This window comes from Microcebus murinus, chromosome 27 (assembly GCF_040939455.1).
Source record: "Microcebus murinus isolate Inina chromosome 27, M.murinus_Inina_mat1.0, whole genome shotgun sequence".
Taxonomy (NCBI): domain Eukaryota; kingdom Metazoa; phylum Chordata; class Mammalia; order Primates; family Cheirogaleidae; genus Microcebus; species Microcebus murinus.
Genome location: NC_134130.1, coordinates 7,484,082 through 7,504,735, shown reverse-complemented (window position 1 = coordinate 7,504,735; position 20,654 = coordinate 7,484,082). Strand labels below are relative to the sequence as shown.

At 56.6% G+C, this 20,654-nt stretch overlaps 2 protein-coding genes and 2 non-coding genes across 5 annotated transcripts; 2 read left to right on the top strand and 2 right to left on the bottom strand.

Moving 5' to 3' along the window:
* Positions 1 to 881: 881 nt before the first annotated feature.
* Positions 882 to 954, bottom strand: TRNAF-GAA (transfer RNA phenylalanine (anticodon GAA)). The gene has a single exon. It is a non-coding gene; the product is annotated as a tRNA-Phe (tRNA).
* Positions 955 to 1,084: 130 nt separating this feature from the next.
* TRNAN-GUU (transfer RNA asparagine (anticodon GUU)) lies at positions 1,085 to 1,158 on the top strand. The gene has a single exon. It is a non-coding gene; the product is annotated as a tRNA-Asn (tRNA).
* Positions 1,159 to 1,362: 204 nt separating this feature from the next.
* Positions 1,363 to 10,627, top strand: NDUFS7 (NADH:ubiquinone oxidoreductase core subunit S7). Of its 2 annotated transcripts, none has more exons than XM_012745804.2 (8): positions 1,363 to 1,468; positions 4,679 to 4,715; positions 5,274 to 5,342; positions 5,720 to 5,837; positions 6,953 to 7,132; positions 7,211 to 7,257; positions 8,511 to 8,599; positions 10,443 to 10,627. In XM_012745804.2, exons 1-8 carry the CDS (start codon positions 1,453 to 1,455, stop codon positions 10,538 to 10,540), a joined length of 654 nt encoding a protein of 217 aa, XP_012601258.1. In that variant the 5' UTR covers positions 1,363 to 1,452; the 3' UTR covers positions 10,541 to 10,627. The 2 variants fall into 2 exon arrangements, with proteins under 2 accessions (XP_012601258.1, XP_012601257.1); XM_012745803.2 differs by having other exon boundaries at positions 1,367 to 1,468; positions 5,271 to 5,342.
* Positions 10,628 to 11,448: 821 nt separating this feature from the next.
* GAMT (guanidinoacetate N-methyltransferase) lies at positions 11,449 to 14,599 on the bottom strand. Its single transcript, XM_012745805.3, has 6 exons — positions 14,335 to 14,599; positions 13,281 to 13,426; positions 13,036 to 13,099; positions 12,639 to 12,706; positions 12,372 to 12,482; positions 11,449 to 11,783 (listed from the first exon to the last, which is right to left on the bottom strand). The coding sequence occupies exons 1-6, from the start codon at positions 14,513 to 14,515 to the stop codon at positions 11,643 to 11,645; spliced, it is 711 nt and encodes a 236-aa protein (XP_012601259.2). The 5' UTR covers positions 14,516 to 14,599; the 3' UTR covers positions 11,449 to 11,642.
* Between the last annotated feature and the right edge of the window lie 6,055 nt (positions 14,600 to 20,654).

Sequence of the window (20,654 nt, the reverse complement as noted above, 5' to 3'; positions counted from 1 at the left end):
TAGGGGAAACTGAGGAAACCTGAAAAAAGTGTGGATTTCAGCTAATAACAATGTACCAACATTGGTGTGTTAATGGTGGCAAACATACTGCACTCACATGGAATGTTAATAATGGGAAACTGGGTGCGGGGTAAACCAAACTCTCGGAACTATCTGTAACTTTTCTGTACATCTAAAGTTACCCTGATATAAAAAGGCTACGTAAATATATTTAAAAGCCACACAGCCGGGGCAGCTGCGTGAACCGCAGAGGGAGAGGGCTTTGTGCACCCGACAGCTCTTCAGATTCTGTCAACTCTCCAGTCCTCTCCCTGCAGGTTTCCCAGCCCAGATCTGACATCCTCCCCTCTCCTGGCAGATGCCCCCTCGGGTGTAGCGGCCTTGGGTCCCAGCCTCCTTCCTGCCTCATTCCTCTGGAGGCAGATGAGAGATTCCTGAGGACAGGGCCCTGGTTTGGCCTGGCCCAGCACCCCACGTGGTCCTGTGTTTGTCTACTTGGCCTCAGTTTACCAGTCTTTAAAATGAGTGGATTGTCCAAGTCAAAGGACCTGCAAGCAAAAAGCATTCTGCAAACTCTATTGTGCTAATTTGGGTGTTTAGTGTTAGTGTTTATCCTGAACACTGGCTCTAACTCACCAGTTTAGAAAAGATTGAAAATCAGGGTTTGTGGTGGGGGTACATGGAGGTAGATCCTAACATCTTTGGGGCGGGAAGAGGGGTTTGGGGTTGCCTGTCATGTCTGAGCCCTCCCTGGTTTGAGTCAGCCAACATCCTGGTCCCTCACGTGCAGCGTGACTTTCAGGGAAAGGGACTCCGGGGCCCAGAGGAACTGGACCAGCCCCGCGCAAAGGAATGATGCTCATTCGGGGCGCCAAAACTCCTGCCGAAACCCGGGATCGAACCAGGGACCTTTAGATCTTCAGTCTAACGCTCTCCCAACTGAGCTATTTCGGCGGGGTGGCAGGGGTCGCTCTCGCCCGGACTCCGCCCCGCGTCGCGCCGCTGGCGCGCAGGTGCGGCTCGCTCCCCTGCCGTGGGGCGCGCATGCCTCGTAGGGCCGCGCGGGGAACCCAGCTACAGCGCCGTCTCTGTGGCGCAATCGGTTAGCGCGTTCGGCTGTTAACCGAAAGGTTGGTGGTTCGAGCCCACCCAGGGACGTGCCAGTGTTTTTGCCATACCGCGGGGATGAGGAAGCGGACGTAGCCTCTGATTTTGCCCAGGCGCCGCAACCTTCACGCGCACCGGGATGTCACGCTTTACACCCCTTGACTGGAGTAGGGGCCCCGGGGCCGCGCGGCGCGGGTGCGAGCACTGGGGCCGAAATGCGGCGGAACGTCATGGGCGTGGGTTCCGGTTTCCGCACGCGCTCCAGGCCTCTTTGGAAGACGGCCTGGAGGACTCGGAGGGTTTAAGGGGACGGACCGCAGAGGTTGTCTGAAGGCCGAGGCCAAGATGGCGGCGCTAGCGGGTGAGCGAGGCTTGCGGGTTCGGGGGACGCTGGGGTCAGGGGGTCGCGGGACGCCGGGGTCGGGGGCATGGGACGTCGGGGTCTGGGCCCGGTCGCCGCAGCGGTTCGCTCTCCATGCCGGCCGCTCCTCAGGCTCCAGCCCTGCCTGCTGCGAATGGTCTCTGTTACTGCGTCCATGTTACAGCCGGGGAAACTGAGGTTCGGCGGGTCGAGACGCAGGCCCCTCGCCTCTGGGGGACGCTCGCGGGGGAGGTTGGAGGAACGCCCGCTCAGTGCCCTTGGCGTGCCCTGGAGATTGCCGGGTGAGGATTGCACCCACCTGACAAGCTGGGAAACTGAGGCCCGGAGAGGGTCTGTGACGCCTCAGGGTCCTGGGGCCGGTTCTGGGCGCAGGGCGCTCAGGTCGCTCTGCCTAATCTTCCACCTGCCTCAACATCCCTGGGACGGTAATGATCTCTCGCAGCAGAGCAGGAGTCTCAGCCTGTCCTTCCCATGGGACCTTTTCAGTATCAGGTGAAGCCCGAGGACCCCTGCTCCGATAAAATCATTAACTGCCTAGATTTGAATCCATAGGATTGCAGGGAAATCAGTTATACTAGAGACAGTGACCAAAATACTGTTTTAATGGCTGACTTAGCAATCTAGTGCTTATATTATCAAGGCATGGAATGCCGAGGTCTAGTGGGGGTCCAATTAGGACTGTAAGTTTTGAAGCATTGAGGAGCTGGAAATGTGGCTTCCATGTGTGGGAACACCTGCAGCCCGGTAGCATGGGTAGGAAACGTCTGTGATTTCCCCTGGTGAGAAGTTCCAGGTTTAGCTAACAATGGCTTGTTTTGTTGCTGGCACTCAGAATGAAACGAAAAGGTTAACTTTCAGATTTTCAGTAAAATGTTGGTGACAATGAAGAGATTGTTTTGTTTTGTTTTTCCATGCAAGTTCATGGTTCTTCTGAATTCTCACCAGCGGGCAGCTTGTTAAGAATGTGCCTGGTCCGTTGGCAAGACCACCCTGTAGGTATAAAAGGAAAAATAAAAATAAAATAAGAATAGGCCGGGCACGGTGGCTCATGCCTATAATCCTAGCACTCTGGGAGGCTGAGGCGGGCGGATTGCTTGAGATCAAGAGTTCTAAACCAGCCTGAGCAAGAGCAAGACACCATCTCTACTATAAATAGAAATAAATTAATTGGCCAACTAATATATATAGAAAAAATTAGCCAGGCATGGTGGTGCATGCCTGTAGTCCCAGCTACTTGGGAGGCTGAGGCAGAAGGATCGCTTGAGCCCAGGAGTTTGAGGTTGCTGTGAGCTCGGCTGACGCCACGGCACTCACTCTAGCCTGGGCAACAAAGCGAAACTGTCTAAGAAAAAAAATAAGAATGCTTGGTCCAGAGGTGTAGAATCTGGTCACCTTAGAGACACTCACTCAAAGGAACATTTATGGCTGGGCACGGTGGCTTATGCCTGTAATCTTAGCATTCTAGGAGGCCCAGGCGGGAGGATCACTCAAGGTCAGGAGTTTGAAACCAGCCTGAGCAAGAGCAAGACCCCATCTCTACTAAAAAAAAATAGAAAGAAATTAACTGGCCAACTAAAAATATATAGAAAAAATGAGCCAGGTATGGTGGCGCATGCCTGTAGTCCCAGCTACTCAGGAGGCTGAGGTAGGAGGATCGCTTGAGCCCAGGAATTTGAGGTTGCTGTGAGCTAGGCTGACGCCACGGCACTCTACCCTGGGCAACAAAGATAGACTCTGTCTCAAAAAAAAAAAAAAAAAAAAGGAGCATTTACTTTGCTGTGAGCTTATCCAAAACCCTAAATTTTCACGTGGGGAAACTGAGGCACAGAGACGGGCGGCTTATGCAGGTCTCTGGGGTTGGGCAGTTAGCCTGTCTCCTGTGCCCAGCCTCAAGCATGCCAAGAAGTAGGTGGGTCACAGTCTTGTGTCCTTCGGACTGTTGCAGCCTGGATGGGGTCCAGGGACATAGCCTGGATGAGGTTAAGGCTGGGGTAAGGGAGGGGTGCAGAGGAGGAGAAGGCTGTGCAGGGGTGCAGGGCTGGGGTGCAGGGCTGGGGTCTGACTGCCCCATGGGGCAGTCAGACCCCAGCCCTGCACCCCAGAAGCTGCCCTCAGCCTCACCTCCCTGTCATGCACTAGGTTAATCTGCTAGGATTGCTGTGCAGAGTGCCACAGACCGAGCAGCTGGCACAGCAAAGAGTATTTTCTCACAGTTCTGGGGGCTGGAAGACAAGATGAGAGTGTAGGCAGAGCTGTTTCCTCAACCTTTGGCCCTTTTTTTTAAAGAGGGTCTTGCTCCATTGCCCAGGCCGGAGTGCAGTAATGATATCATAGCTCACTGCAGCCTCGAACTTCTGGGCTCAAGCAATCCTCTTGCCTCAGCCTCCCGAGTAACTGGGTCTAGAGGAGTGCACCACCATGCCTGACTAATTTTTTTATTTTTTAAATTTTTTGTAGAGAGAGGGATCTTGCTATGTTGCTCAGGCTAGTCTCAAACTCCTGACCTCGAGTGATCTCCCCTCAGCCAGGCACATACCCCGCACCCAGCGCTAATTGCCTCTTCCTATAGGACATAAGTCACGTTGTATGAAGTCGCATCCTAATGACCTCATTGTACCTTAATGACCTTGTTAATGAACCCACAAGGGGGGTTCACTGTTGCACCCCGCACAGAAAGCCAGTTACTGAGATGAAGATTGTCAAGGAAGAAAGGATTTATTGCAGGGGACCCATCTACTGGGAGGGAGACGCTAGGCACAACCAAGGCACAGCCCATGGTGGCTGTAGCATCTTGGGAAGCTCTTGGAGACAGGTAGGACCAGACACCAGATGCCCCAGGAGAAGAGCAGCCCTGGCAGGTGTGGGGCCCCTGTCAGGCAGAGGGAACAGCTGGTGTGAAGGCCCTGGGGCAGGAACGGAACAGGCGCGGTGAATGTCGCCAGGGCGGGCAGCCCCAGTGCCAGTGCGTGGCCTGTGCAGGGGAGCGCAGCTCGCTCATGTTCCAGAAGCATCCTCTTTACCAGACGTTTGTTAGACACGATGTGGGACAGACTGGGACAGACCAAGGGTGGGGGGGGGCTCACCGGGAAACGCCTGGCGGCTCCACCCCGGAGCCACATGGGCACCTGAGCCTGCGGCCTCTGGGGTGCCCGGCGCTCACCACTGCGCACTCCTGTGGTTCCCCCGCAGCTCCTGGCCTGCTCTGCTCCCGGATCCTAGGTGCACGGTGAGTGCCTGTCTCCACCCCCGAGCTGGGAGGGCCCTTACGGAAGGTCACAGGGCGAGTTAACGGCAGGACTGGGGCTGGCGGCCTGTGCGCAGTGCCTGGTGTGCTAGGGCCTCCCTGCGGGGACAGTCTGTCGTGGCAAAGCCTGGCAGAGTCGGGACTTACCACTTCTGTCCACCCAGTGCCCACAGAGCTCACTTGTTACACGTCACTGGAAGGTGTCCTCTGAGCTCCTGCTCAGACGCAGCTGTGTGCAGCCTCTTGCCCAGGGGACCTGCCGACATCCCCTTGGTCCCGTGTGGAGGGCTTGGTCCCAGAGCTTCCCTCCCTACATATTCCTAGGACCGTCCTTGCTCGGACACTGTCACTCAGGGGGTCAGGCGGGGGCCACTTGGCCCTGAGTTCTGTCCACAGGCCTGGACAGAGAGACAAGGGGTCTCTGGGCAGAGGCGTGAGAGGTTCCTCAGCAAAGAGGGGACGGAGGGGAGGGACTCGGCCAGAGCTCTGGGGCAGCCAGTGGGGCCTCGGTGGCGACTGACCCACCGTCTGTCCCAGCAGCTCCAGCGTGGGCACCGCTGTGCTGGCCCGAGACGTCCATCAGAGCGCGGCTGCTGACGGCCCGAGCAGGTGAGGCTTGGGGGGAGGCTGCCCGCCCACAGCGCCCTCCCACCGCTCCGTCTTCTGCGGCCTCCGCTGCCACATCTCCGGCCTGCCCTGTCCCGGTCCAGGCCTCCAGCGCACGTCCCCAAAGCCCCCGAGAATGGCCACCTTTCATTCCTTTTCCCCTCAGGTGTGTCCCCAGCCAGCCCTGCCAGGCCCTGTGGGCTTCAGGGTTCCACCTGGTGCTGCCCTGGGACCCTGCCCACTCACGGCCACAGCCTTGTCCCTCCCTCGGAGGAGCTGCTGTGCACCAGGTCCCTGGGCAGGGGCTGTGGGGTGGCAGCATCGCCTCTTGGGGATGCCTGGTGGGCTGACACATCCCTGGGCCCCTGTGTCCACGTTAGTTCCCAGCCCACCGTGACGAAGGCCGGATCTGTGTTACCGAAACGAACTGCGCTTCCCAGCAGCCGGGGCGAGTATGTGGTGGCCAAGCTGGATGACCTCATCAACTGGGCCCGCCGGGTGAGCCCCCCGGGTGCCAGCAGACCCTCCTCTGTCCTGAGGACCTCCCTCTGCACGCATTCACACACATATACACACGTGCACACATGCAAGCACATGGCTCATTCCATCTGGGGATTCACCCTCCTCTGCACCCCCGCCCTGTCAGCTGAGACTGGATGTCCACCCATGTGCTGAGGCCTCACTGGGGGCCCGTCCCTTCCTGTCATTTCTCTCGTTTTTTAATGTAAAGCAAATTATTTCAAGTTAGGAAAGTCACACGTGCTGAAAGCAGCAGATCCCTCTCAGTGAAAATCTAAACCTGCCCCGCCCCACGGCAGGGTCCACGCGTGCAGCAGGCGCGTGTCCGGCCGGCCAGCCGCTCTGTCCTCTGTCCAGGGCCCGTTGTGTTTGGCCGTGCCAGGCCCGGCCCTCACAATCCCCCATTGACAGGCCTGTGCGCCTGCTTCTCTTCTCTGTTTTCTCCATCACAAACGATGCCACAGGGAACATCCTGCCGGGGACAGATGCCCATTGCGGGGCTGTGATGGAGGAAACCTGGGCCCCATTGGGGCTCATCCAGCTGTGGGCTCCGGTCAGGTGGACCTGGCCACCCCTCTCTGCTCTGTAGCCTGGGTCTGTCACCCACATCAGCACATCTGCTGGGGCAGCAGGGGCCACTTCCAGGTCTCAGAACCTGGCACAGAGCGGGGACAGTGGAAGAAGTGGCAGGGGGGCGGCCAGGGGATTCAGGTGGGCTTCCCAGAGGCCCCGGTCCACGTGGTGTCGGGAACAAGCCCTGGGGAGTGTTGCGTGTGGAACGGCCCCAGAAGCCAGAGCAGGCCCCCACCAGCTTCCACGAGCAGATGGATCTGGATCCAGTTAGCCCTGAGTCGCAGGGTTTAGACCCGTGTGGCTGGTGCCCCACATTGAAACGATAGGATTTAGGAAAAACAAGGTTGAATGACTAAGTTATTAAGACTAATTTCACTTGATTATTTTTATTTATTAATGAGGCTGGTGGGAAGCGTTGGCCAGGAAGGCGGGAATTCTAGGTTCCTCCACAGGGCAGTTCATGGTGCCTCTCGCAGTGACAGCCGCTGCTGCCTCTGACCCGTGCCTGGCCCCTCTCCCAGAGCTCGCTGTGGCCCATGACCTTCGGCCTGGCCTGCTGCGCTGTGGAGATGATGCATATGGCCGCACCCCGCTACGACATGGACCGCTTCGGCGTGGTCTTCCGGGCCAGCCCTCGCCAGTCTGACGTGATGATTGTGGCTGGCACGCTCACGAACAAGATGGCCCCGGCGCTCCGAAAGGTAGCCCTCCTCCCTGCCGCCCGCCACCCCGCCACCTGGGTGCTGAGCTGCACACAGACCCTTCTCCGTGTCTTCCAGGTCTATGACCAGATGCCAGAGCCCCGCTACGTCGTGTCCATGGGGAGGTGAGTGCTGCCCCAGCCGTTCCCTGATGGTGTTTATCCAGGGGTGACTTGGTCGGTGGAACCCCAGGTGGCAGTGAGCAGGGCACTGCCCACCCCCCACCCACAGCCCAGTCCACTCACAGGCCAGCCCAGGCCGTTCTTGGCTTTGTGGACACACAAGTGATGTCGTGCACTCGAGGTGGACAGTTTTGTGTTCTCCTGTCTTTAACTTCCCATGCTTTCTTTAAAAAGTCTTTAGTCTCTTAGCTTTTTGTTGAAATAATAATTCACATACCATAAAGTTCACCCTTCTGGAGTAATTCAGTGGTTTTTATAGTATTTATAGACAGTGTGCAGAGGCCATTTCTAATTCCAGAACATTCCATCACCCCAAAGGAAGCCCCGTCCCCATCAGTAGTCACCACCCCTCTCCCCAGCCCCTGACACCCACAAATCCACGTCCCATCTCTGTGGATCTGACTTCTGGACGTTTCATATAAACAGTCTCACACTGTGTGTTCTTCTGTGTCTGGCGTCTCTCACTGAGCACGATGTCCTCAAGGTCCATCCTCGCTGTGGCCTGTGTCAGAGCCTCGTCCCTTTTCGTGGCTGGATGATATTCCAATGTGTGGATATGCTAGTGATCTCATTCTAAACAGCTGTAGAATATTCCAGACTTTACACAGTTGGTCCCCAGATGCCGAGCACTCAGGCTGTTCCCACTTTCGTGGTGTGAGAATTAACACGGGTGAGCTGCCCCAGGTGAAGCCCTGTGGTATCTCCGGTTCTCTCCCTGGTGACCCCAGCAGCCTCACTGGAGCAGAGCTGGGAACGGGGCGCAGGTCTCCGGCGTGAGGCCCAGTTGCTATATAGATAGGCGTGGGCTGGTCGAAGCCTGGCAGTCTCTGTTACCCAAAGGAGTGCTTTGTCACAGGTCTTCTCACCCCCAGCGTGGTCCCCAGGGATGGTCGGAAGCCCCTCTTAGCGGGTGAACACTTTTCTGTGCGTGTGTCAGCCCTGCCTTTGCTCCCAACCCACCTGGTCCCATGCGAGGTTTTATAAGCCCAGTTCGTCTTTGTTCGTTGCTTATCTGTGACATCCTGTCAGTTTCTGGCCTTTTCTGATAGCCAGGACCTGGCTTGCAGTTGAAGGCAGGAGGGGGTATGGGGGTTAGGGCACAGCCTGGAGGTGGGAGGGTGGGCAGGGCTGGCTGCCACCCCCCCCCGTGGGTCCTCTTGGCCAGAGCTGCCCTCATGGTGCCTTCTGTCCCCCAGCTGTGCCAACGGAGGTGGGTACTACCACTATTCCTACTCGGTCGTGAGGGGCTGCGACCGCATCGTGCCGGTGGACATCTATGTCCCAGGTAAGGCAGCTCTGGAGGACCCCAGCTCATCCCCTCTGGAGGAGCCCACACCCCTGGGAGAGCGCAGATTCTGCCAATTTTATGCATGAGCACACGCAGGTTCAAGAGGAAAAGCGACTCCACACACCTTTCCCCTTTGCCGGGGGAGGATGAAACTTGTCATTCTGTTCAGACATTGGGCCAGTCCTAGTGTCTCAGGATCAGATTGAGCTATGCAGAATTCCAGTTTCAAACTACAGTTTTAGGCCAGGTGGGGTGGTGGTGGCACCTGTAGTCCCAGCCACTTAGGAGGCTGAGTAAGGAGGATCACTTGAGCCCAGGAGTTAGAGGCTGTAGTGAGCTGTGACGACACCACTGCACTCCAACCTGGGTGACAAAGCGAGACCCTGAGGCCGGGCACGGTGGATTGCTCACGCCTGTAATCCTAGCACTCTGGGAGGCCGAGGCGGGTGGATTGCTCGAGGTCAGGAGTTCGAGACCAGCCTGAGCAAGAGCGAGACCCCGTCTCTACTATAAATACAAAGAAATTAATTGGCCAACTAAAAATATATATACAAAAAATTAGCCGGACGTGGTGGCACATGCTTGTAGTCCCAGCTACTCAGGAGGCTGAGGCAGGAGGATCACTTGAGCCCAGGAGTTTGAGGTTGCTGTGAGCCAGGCTGACGCCACGGCACTCACTCTAGCCTGGGCAACAAAGCAAGACTCTGTCTCAAAAAAAAAAAAAAAAAGCGAGCCCCTGTCTCTAAAAGAATATATAAAAAATAAACTATAGCTTCATATGGTTCTGCCTAATAGAAACAAAACCAAAAAAGTAAAAAAAAAAAAAAAGCAATTAAAAGTGCAGACAAGATGCTCCTGGAGGCTGCAAACGCCGTCCTCAGTCTTCACCCTCACAGAGGGCACTCAAGACACCAAGGTCCCTAGGACAGGCAGATTTAGCACGTACAATTTTGCAAAAGGCTAAGTTAACTTTGTCAGAAAAACTATGCATAGTAGTTTTTTAGTATAGATATATCCAATATAATACTTGGGATGTACTTACAAAAAATGTGGTTTGTATCTGAAGCTCACATTGAACTTATTTTAGGCGACAATCCCGTGGAACTCCACACCTCACAGGGTCGGAGAGGGGCATCCCGCAGGGGCATCTGCCCTGGCGGTCGGTGGCGGCAGGTCAGGAAGCGGCACTTACATGGGGACGGGGCAGAGACGCCCGATTCTTGGCTGTCCTGTGCTGTGGCCTTAGTATGGGCACAGAACCCCCAACCCTGCCCCAAGCCATGTCCCAGCACCTCTCAGAAGGCAGAGAAACAGGTTTTGACGTCGGATTAGAGTTAATTGGAAAACTGCATTGATTTGTTTAGCATTCTGCAAATATTTATGGAGTGCCTTTTCCAGGCCCATACCTGCCCCGGGCCTGACGCTGGGCGTCCCCAGGCAGGGTAAGAGGGGGAGATAGAGCCTGACACAGACATGCCCAGCCCCATTTGTGGGGTCAGGGAGGGTACAGTGGAATGAGGTTTTGAAGGATGCATAGGAGTTCACCCTGTGGGTTTGTTTGTCTTGACCAGGAGCCAAACCCCTGGTCGGTTGCTGCTTGTTTGAGGTGTGACCTTGGGCAAGTCCCCTCTCAGAGCCTCAGTTACCCCACCCATCAGATGTGCCTGTTGTGCCGCAGGCTCCACCTCCAAAGGCCGGCTGGGGACCCTATAGACGTCCTTCAGGCTGCACTTTGCAAGCGTTTGTGAGGGGCTTGGCCTGCAGAGGAAGGGGATGGGCCCCAGACTGGCCGGGGCTGGAGAGTGTGGGGAGGGAAACTGAGGCACGGTCCTGCCCACAGGCTGCCCGCCCACGGCCGAGGCGCTGCTGTACGGCATCCTGCAGCTGCAGAGGAAGATCAAGCGGGAGCAGCGGCTCCAGATCTGGTACCGCAGGTAGTGCCGGCGCCGAGGGAGCTGCCGGAACCCAGTCTGTGTCGTCCCTGGAGATTGTCAATAAACCTGCCCTCGGGCCCACTGCCTGGCAGCGTTTGCATCAGGGCGCCCTCTTTGCTGGCATCTGAGCTGCCCTGGACCTGAGGGCTTGTGGGGAGAGCCCGGGCTCTGCCTCCTCCCCACCCATCACCCATGGAGTCTGTATCCTCATCAGGGGTGTGTATTTACTCAACAAACGTTTGGTCCTCCCAACTTCAGGGCCTGACATCCCGATTCTGCAGATCGGTGGCTGCACGTTACGGATGTGACCAACATTTACCACTGATCAGGCTGGGCAGGCGCACCCAGGACACTGGTGGGGGCACAGGTGCCATGCCCACCCCTAGAAGGGCAGCCTTGAGGGGATGCTCAGGGAACAGTGTGTGTGGCGGAGGGAACAGCCCATGCCAGGGACCAGGGCCTGAGGGCCCTGAATGCAGAGCCACAGGGCAAGGGCGGGTCAGTGGAGGTGCAGAGCTCGGGGCAGGTGGCAGCCAGGGTGTTCCCTGGGGTAGGGCCACACTGCGCCCAGCTCCCGTGGGCGAGGAGAGGAAGTGACTTTGAAGTAGGTGGTGCCCTGGCTGTGGGGGCTCAGATGGTGCCCTGCTGCTCCGGTGCCGAGGGTCCCGGTGGATCATGACTCCCACTCGCCTTGGTGCTGCTGCCCCCAGACCCTCCCTGCACACCGGCTGCGGGCAGGCAAGTAGTTTCATCTCCGACTCCATCAGCGGGTCACAGCTACCCAGGAGGAGGTGGCCATCATGTGGCCATGTTCGCCATGGCAGGATGGGGTGGCCAAGGCCCAGAACAAGCTGCTCTGACAGATTTCTGTTTGTCTGAGCAGAGGGAGGAGTGACTAGCAGCAGTTGCACATTCACTACTGACGGGCCACACCCAGTGGCAGCGTTTATTTCACCCTTGAGGCCCCGGGAGGGTGGCGGCAGCATTCCCTGCAGTGACACGGCCTGGGGCTGCAAGAGGCCAGGTCCCAGGTGCCTGACCACCAAGGCACTGAGTGGGGGTGACACGGGGTTGTCCAGAAGTCCAGAGACCTCAGGGTGGTGAGCTCAGTGCTTGGTGACCAGGGGCGTGATCATCTCGGGGAAGGCGTAGTAGCGGCAGTCGGCTGGTGGTACCAGCGCCATCACCTCAGTGCGGATGTTCTCCCTCCGGAAGCCCGCATCCAGCAGCGAGGGCACCTGCGTCTCCTGGCGGGAGGGCAGCCAGGTCACCTCTGAGGGCCGGGGGTGCTCACACTGCACCCAGTGCCCACCCCTCATCAGAGAGCGTTTGCGAGAACCAAGACCCTCGGGCAGGCCGGGTGTGGATGGGAATGTCCCAGCTGTCCAGGAGCCCCAGCCCCGGATCAGGGCCCTAGGACTCAAGCCCACCACGGGCACCTGTGTTTCTCTACATCCTCACCAGGGCAACGGGCAGAGCAGAGGGTCATGATGGGAAATAACGCATGGGCTCCGCATGGCACAGGCCTCTGCACCGAGCTTGGCTTCGGAGGGGGGCTCCCTGCACCTCCTTGCCGGGCAGAGGGCAGGGTATGCAGAGGCCCTGGGAGAGGCACAGCTCAGCCAGTGAGGGCACGTCCTGGGTACAGGGGGCCAGAGGGAAGGCCCTAGGGAGCCATGGGAAGTGGGTGACCTGGAGAGGGCCCTGCCCGATTCCTAAGTGGAGACTCTCCCACGGTCCAGCCCAGCCAAGGGACCAGCCCCCAAGGCCTGTGGTCCCTCCCCAGCTGGTCCCAGGTCACTGTGAGGTGGGGGGAGGACCCCGGGAGGTGGCACCTGGAACATGGTGGTGATGTCCGAGTACTTGGACTTCATCAGCTGCCCCCAGGAGGTGAGGTTGCAGTAGGTGAGGACACCCCCTGGCTTGAGCAGGCGAAAGGCGTGGTTCTGGGGGAACAGACGCTGGTCAGGCGGGAGGCCGGGGTTGAGGGGTGGGCCTCCTGCCTCCCAGCAAGTCAGGGACAAAAGAGGGAGGACGGCACGTGTCCCACTCGGTGCCCCACCCCACTCAGGGTCAGGGCCACAGCACTGACCAAGCCCCACCTTGATGAAGCTGAACTGGTGTGTGTGCCAGGTCTCCTCCGACAGCGGGTATGTGTCATACAGGATCCCTGCACAGGGGTGGAAGCCACCAGGTCAGGGCTGGGCCAGGAGGCCTGGCCTCAGTGGCTGCCCCCTCACCCAGGACGGGCAAAGGCAGCACAGGCTGGAGAACCCTAGAGGCTGTACTTTGAGGTCTACGCATTGTGTCCATCACCTGTCATGTGCCAGGCCCTCAACATGCGTCCTCACGTGTCCTCACCCACCTGGGCTCTGTCCCCCCTACCCCTCTGAGGACAGATCAGAGAGGAACATTCTTTAGAAGGTTCCTCTGCGAGCAAAGGAGGGGACGGGATGAGAGTGGAAGGGCCAGCATATCCCTGTGATAGGTGCCCCTTACCATCAAAGTGACCGTCTGGCAGGGTGGGTGCCACCTCCTCCCACAGGCCTTTCAAAGGGACAACCTTGGAGAAGAGAGGAAGAAAAGAGAAGACTGAGGGTCAGAGTGGTCCCCAGGATCCCCCGCCTGCAGAAAGGGAGGGGCAGAGACTCCCCAGGGAGGAAACTATGTCTCCCAAGTCTGTGGCTGCCCCAGACCCCCAACCTGGTCTGGGGTGCAGGGCCTTGGGCCCAAGGAGGGGGCACCTTGTGTGGCTGCTGCCGGGCCCAGTCCTGGAGCCGCTGGAAGACGCCGTCATTGCATTCGATGATCCAGTGCTCCTCCACGGGGGCCTCCTGCACCTTCGAGGCTGCGATGGCCATGCCGAAGCCCACCTCGAGGACGCGGCCCCCTGCCAGACAGAGGGTGCCAGCATCACATGCTAGGCCTGGGACAGGAGGCTGCCTGGAGATGGGGGCCCAGGCCTGGGCCCTGGCTGTGAGTCACATTTGCCACAAGGACCCGAGGGTGGCTGGGTCAGCACGGGCAGAGGCGGGCAGAACACAACAGCGCCAGGCAGGAGTGAGTGGGCCCTGGGCAGCAGCCAGCCAGGGCTGCCAGAGGATAGTAGCGTTTGGTCCCAGCTCTTGGGGGGGGGCAGAGCCTTGGACTTTGAGCCCTGGCCCGTGCTGTTTGTGCTGGTGGCCCTTATCTCTTGATTTGGTTACTTTTCTGTCCCCTCCATCCCAGCCGGTCCAGGCAAGCCTTGAAAAAGTCTGGGGGAGGGGCGGGTCCTCCCTGGACCACAGACGGGGACTTTCTCAGCCCCAGTTTGCACCTGACCCTGGATGTCCCCGTTTGCCAGGTGGGAATGCTTTAGGCCCGGCCCAGAGAGGGGTCTGTTTGGCGCTGGGGAGCCCCTGCACCCCTTGGACTCGGGCCACCCTGGGGACAAACGTCTCCCTGCGCTCAGCTTTCACGGGTCTATTCTTAGCGCGGGAGGGACGGGGCCGGCCGGCGCGGGACAGGCTGGGCATGCTCCCACCGCTGGCCCTGCCCCTGCCCCGACCTCAGACGGAGTGCTTGCGGCTGATTCCACCAGGGACTGGCGTCTGAGCACCCAGGCGGTCCCATCTGGAGCGCGGGTCCTCGCTCCCCCGAGAGGAGGTTCCCGGTGCTTAGGGGTCGTCTAATGTGTGCAGGCCCCGCGCCCGCAGCCCTCCCTCCGGGGCCGCGCTGCCTCCCGGGCGAGGAGCACAGGCTGGTGCGCGCCGGCTGCAGGGCGCGCTGGAGACCCCGGCCCGCCGCCCAGCAGGCTACCTCGGGAGGCGGCGGCGGCCGCCAGCGCGTGCATGTAGGGGGCTTCCCAGCGCTCCATCACGGGCTTGCCCAGGATGTGTAGGTGCGTGTCCGCCGCGTCGTAGGCCGCGGGCGCCGCCTGCCACGCGGGGCTGCAGTTCTCGCCCGGCACGAAGATGGGGGTCGCGGTGGGGTCGCTCATGGTGCGGCTGGACTGCGCGCCCCGACTCGGATGGGCGCGCGGGCAGGTCCTGCAGGGCCTTCTGGGCCGGGGGCGGGGCTGGACCGGGCCAGGGGACGGGCCGCGCCGGGGGCGGGGCTGGACCAGGCCGGGGGCGGGGCTGGGCGAGGGCGGACCCGGAGGAGGGCAGGTCGGGCCGGGGCGGACCTGTGCTGGGGGACCGTAGACCTCTGGTTCCCCGCCGAGGCTCCCTCTTTTCTGGGCCCTGAAACGAGCACAGCTGCCCAGCGCCGTGGGAAGCGAGCCGGCAGAGTGCTTGCGACATAGGGACTATTGAAGGCCACTCTAATTGCCGCTGACCACACGGACCCTGAGAGGAAAGGACCTTTCCTCCACCTCGTGGTGCCCTGAGCCGGAGGCCTCCTCTGTAACTCCGGTGCCCCAGGAGATAAGGGGCCTCCCAGTTTCTGGCCAAGCTGTGGCCTCGCAGTAGTCACCTAGGTGTAACCTGGGCTCCATCCCCAAAAGTGGCCAAGGGCACAGTGCCATCAGGTGGGCAGTGCAGCCATGGGATTTACCTTCCAGCCTCAGCTTCCTCCTCTAAGGGGTGGCCACTCCCACCCCTACACATGTCAGCTAATTGATGAAGCAAAACATCCCTTGGCTCTGCCTGTGTGAGCCAAGCACTTGCTGTTATTGCTGGTACTTCAGAGCCTGCAGACCGGGCCTCAGAGAGGGCAAGTGTCTTCCTCAAGGGCGCACAGCAAATCAGTGGCGCAGGGGATGGGGATGGGGAGTGTCTGACACCAGAATTACACACACTGCTGGACTGCAGCAGTGCAGTCAGAGCTCACCATGGCCTTGAAATCCTGGGGTCAAGTGATCCTCCTGCCTCGGCTTCCCAAAGTGCTAGGATGACAGGTGTGAGCCACTGGTCCAAGCCCAGGATCACAGTCTTTAAGAAAAAAAGTAAAGGAAATATTTTTCTGATTGGAAAGGTAACAGGCCGGGCATGGTGGCTCACGCCTGTAGTCCCAGCCACTCGGGAGGATGAGTCAGGAGGATCTCTTGAGCCCAGGAGTTTGAGGTTGCTGTGAGCTATGATGATGCCAGTACACTCTAGCCTGAGTGACAGAGTGAGACCCTGTCTTAAGAAAAGACAAGAAAAGAAAATGGAACTGCAAATGTCTGCCTCAGCCTCCTGAGTAGCTGAGACTACAGGCACACACTGCCATGCCCAGCTAATTTTTAAATTTTTTTTGGTAGAGATCAGGATGTCGCTATATTGACAAGATTGGTCTTGAACTCCCAGCCTAAAGGGAACCTTCCACTCTAGGCTTCCAAAGTGCTGGGATTACAGGTATGAGCCACCAAGCATGGCCAGTTCCTTGTTTTTAAATAAAGTTTTATTGGCACATGGCCATGCCCACTTGTCTACATACACTGTCTGGTGCTCTCCAGCTACAAGAACACCATGGAGCAGTTGTCACAGCAACCTTACAGTCAGGAAAGCCAAAAATATTTACATCCTGACCCTTTACAGAGGAAGTTTGCCAGCCTCTGTTACCGAGCAGTGGATCGTGGGAAGTGAAAATCGTGCATTCATCAAACACACACTGGGCACCGTCCTTCCAGCAGGCCTCGAGCTTTGTACCGTCCCAGCAATGACCAAGAGAGATGCACCCCCAACCCTCCTGGAGCTCAGAGTCTGCTGGGCACCTGTACACTAAATAATAACCCAACAACAGAATGCAGGTGGCTGTGGTGGCTGTGACAGAACAATGTCCCTGTGATCCCCATCCCATGCCCAGATATCCATTTTATCAATGACAATGTTGCTGTATTTTTTCTGTGCATATAGTAATAGTATATGTAGTTATAATTTTTTTTATTAAAAAGAAGACAGGATCTCACTATCTTGCTCTGGCTGGTCTCCAACTCCTAGCCTCAAGTGATCCTCCTGCCTCAGCCTCCTCAGACTAAAGGCACGAGCCACCATGCCCAGCTATAATTTTTAAATATAAAGGGTACAAACAGGAATTAATATTTAGACATCCATGTTCATAGCAGCATGATTCACAACAGTCAAAAGGTGGAAGCAGCGCAGGTGTCTGTCTTTGGGTCAATGAGTAAACACCATGGGGTCCGTCCACACAGTGGGATACACTCAACCCCGAGCAAACTTGGGTTTCAACTGTGCAGGTTCACTTCTATTTGGATTTTCTTCCTCCTCTGCCACACAGGAGACAGCAAGATCCACCCTCCTCTTCCTCCTCAAAGTGAAGACCACGAGGACAGTGACCTTTAGGACAACCCACTTCCACTTTTGAACAGTAAATCTATTTTCTCTGCCTTTTGGTTTTCTTAATAGCATTTTTTTTTTTTTGAGACAGAGTCTCACTCCATTGCTGGGCTACTAGAGTGCCATGGCGTCAGCCTAGCTCACAATAACCTCAAACTCCTAGGCTTAAGCAATCCTTCTGCCTCAGCCTCCCGAGTAGCTGGGGCTACTGGGAGGAATGGAGCCAGGAATGCCTGGCTAATTTTTTTCTATATATTTTTAATTGGCCAATTAATTTCTTTCTATTTTTAGTAGAGACAGGGTCTTGCTCTTGCTCAGGCTGGTTTCGAACTCCTGACCTTGAGTGATCCACCTGCCTAGGCCTCCCAGTGTGCTAGGATTACAAGCGTGAGCCACCGCGCCTGGCCCTTAATAGCATTTTCTTTTCTGCAGTTTACTTTGCTGTAACAGCACAGTAGATAACACATATAACACGCAAAATCTGTGTTCACCAACTATTTACATTGTGAGTAGGGCTTACGGTCACCAGGAGGCTGCTAGTAGTTAAATTTGGGGGCAGTGAAAAGATACATGTGGATTTTTTTTTTTACTATGTTGTCTACAAGATATATGTGTGTGGATTATTCATTTATTTATTGGTAACTAATTTTTTTTTTGGAGATAGAGTCTTGCTCTATTGCCAGACTGGTGTGTGATGGTGTGACCATATCTCACCGAAGCCTCAAACTCCTGGGCTGAAGCGATCCTCCTGCCTCAGCCTCCCAAGTAGCTGGGACTACAGGGTTCACCACGCCCAGCTAATTTTTCTTTCTTTCTTTTTTGGTAGAGAGGAGGTCTCAAACTCCTGAGCTCAAGTGATCCTCCTGCCTCAGCCTCCCAGAGTGCTTAGGATTACAGGTGGATTTTTTTTTTTTTTTTGAGACAGAGTCTTGATTTGTTGCCCAGGCTAGAGTGAGTGCTGTGACGTCAGCCTAGCTCACAGCAACCTCAAACTCCTGGGCTCAAGCGATCCTCCTGCCTCAGCCTCCCAAGTAGCTGGGACTACAGGCATGCGCCACCATGCCCAGCTGATTTTTTGCATATATTTTTAGTTGGCCAATTAATTTTTTTCCATTTTTATAGTAGAGACGGGGTCTCGCTCTTGCTCAGGCTGGTTTCGAACTCCTGAACTCGAGCAATCCACCCGCCTCGGCCTCCCAGAGAGCTAGGACTACAGGCGTGAGCCACCATGCCCGGCCTGTATATGGATTTTTGACTGCACAGGGTCACTGCCTCAACTCCTGTGTTGTTCGGGGGTCAACTATATTATTCAGCCTTAAGAAGGAAAGGAATTCTGACACAGGCTACAGCATGGACGGACCTTGAGGACATTGTGCTCAGTGAGAGACACCAGACACAGAAGGACAAGTCCTGTGTGATTCCACTCACCTGAGGTCCCTGGAGGCGTCAGATCCACAGAGACAGGAAGTAGAATGTTGGGTGCCAGGGGCTGGGAAGGGGGTGAGGAGTGAGTGTTTCATGGGGATAGAGCGTCAGTTTGGAAAGACGAGAAAGTTCTGGCAATGAAGGGTGGTAATGGTTGCACAATAGTGTGAATGTGTTTAATGCCTCCCATCTGAACACTTAAAAATGGTTGAAATGGTAAGTTTTGTGTTATGTATATATTTTACTACAATAAGCAAAGGGACCAGTTGTGCATTAAGTATGGGTATATTCATGTTGGGAGTAAATTCAGGAAAGTGTCCGAATACCTGTTTTCTTGTCAGAGCATCTGCCCTGGGGCAGAAGGGAGGATGTGTATGAGGAGGAGGGAAAACAGGCTCTTCTGTTTCATCTTTTTAAAAAGCTCCTGAAGCAAATGTAACAAAATGCAGACATGTGTTCATCTCAGTGGCAGGTACATGGCTGTTTGTTATTTCATCCCTTGCAGGTGTCTGTATTTTAAAAAATATATTATTTTAAGCAGCGTGCCCCCGGCTTCCTTCTTTGGACCACATCTTGTGCTTCTCATCCACCCCTTGTTGTTTGTTTGTCCAGTCTTCGGCACGTGGATATGTGGTGGTGTCAGAGTTTCTGCTCTTCTATAAGAGGGATGGCAGTTGTCCCAGGATGTCTCTGTGCAAACGCTGGGCAGCGTTTGCGTGATCAGCTCCTCAGCGTGGGTGGCTGAGCACCCATAGTCTGGAAGGTCAATGCTAAGGTGCCCTGCGCTGTGCTCACCTCATCCCAATGCCCAGATCAACCCCATCCTGCAGGCTGTACCCCACTCCTTTCACCTTCCACTCCCGAAGTCAGACACCCCCTCCCCAAATTGTTACTGATTCATTTTGGCCTCCAAAACGTGACAGAGCAGTGAGGACAGCCTCTGAATGGATTCCAGATGCCACCCACTGGGGATGGCTCATTTCTGCCCGGCTGGGCCTCCGTTTCTCATGTGTAAATGGGGACTAAGGACAAGAACTCTCCTCTTGAGGGACAGCAAAGTGCTCTGCAAACTGGAAAGTGGGTGACTTTCATTTTAAATGTGTTTTGTTTTGGGCCGGGCGCGGTGGCTCACGCCTGTAATCCTAGCTCTCTGGGAGGCTGAGGCGGGCGGATTGCTCGAGGTCAGGAGTTCGAAACCAGCCTGAGCAAGAGCGAGACCCTGTCTCTACTATAAATAGAAAGAAATTAATTGGCCAACTGATATATATATAAAAAAATTAGCCGGGCATGGTGGCGCATGCCTGTAGTCCCAGCTACCCGGGAGGCTGAGGCAGAAGGATCACTTGAGCCCAGGAGTGTGAGGTTGCTGTGAGCTAGGCTGACGCCACGGCACTCACTCTAGCCTGACAACAAAGCGAGACTCTGTCTCAAAAAAAAAAAAAATGTGTTTTGTTTTGAACTATTTGTGACCTAGTTCCTTATACTTATTTGATTTTATAAAGAGAAATAAATCATCAGATTTCAACGGGGCTGTGAGATCGGAGGGGAAGTGAGGAGGCGGCAGGGACCTCTCTCCGACAAAACCTCATGGATCATCCCGGTCATCCACTCATTACTGTCAGCGTAGAAGCGGGCTTCTGCACTTCCCACCATTGACGAGGGGTAGGGGGTATCATTCTGTGTGTGGGGGGCCATCCTGTGCACTGGACGGTGTTGAGAAGCATCTCTGGTCTCCACCCACTTGATGGCAGTAGCATCCCCTCCCTCAAGTTGTGACAACCGAAACTGTGTCTTCAGACTGCCAAGTATGCCCGGGCTGGGGTAGGGTGGGGGTCCAAAATCACCAGGAATGGGAACCACTGACATATGCAATTAAGGGAAGGAACTAAAATAGTGTTTGGCTATTAATAGTCATAGTACTTGCTTGGCGGGATCAATGATATTTTCCCATAGTCATTGAATTTAGTTAACTGATTAAAATTCAGTTAATTTGATGAGATTCTAGCCCGGCCTTTGTGTGACCTTGGTCAAGTGACTCAGCCACTCTGACCCTCGGGATCTTCGTCTGTGAAATGGGGACACGGGGAGGAGCCAGCGCGCGGGACCCGAGCGCCGGGCCCAAGCTGAGCCAGCGCCCCCAGCGGCCCCCGCGCGCCTGCGCCACAGCCTGGGGAGATTTAAAAAGGAAGCCACAGCCGAGACTGCACCCCCAGTGCCTAGACTCGAGCGCCGGACGCGCCCGCGCCCGCAGGCCGGCCAGCACACGCACGCACGCACGTGGCTTGGCCCGCGCGCACCCTCCACCGCGGGGGGCGGGGCCGGCGCAGGGACTTCACTTCCCAGGGTGCCCCGCGGCCACGCCGGGAGCCGCTGACGAGGAAGCACGACTCGCGACGGTAGCGACTGCGCCGGCGTGGACCCCGGCGCACGCAC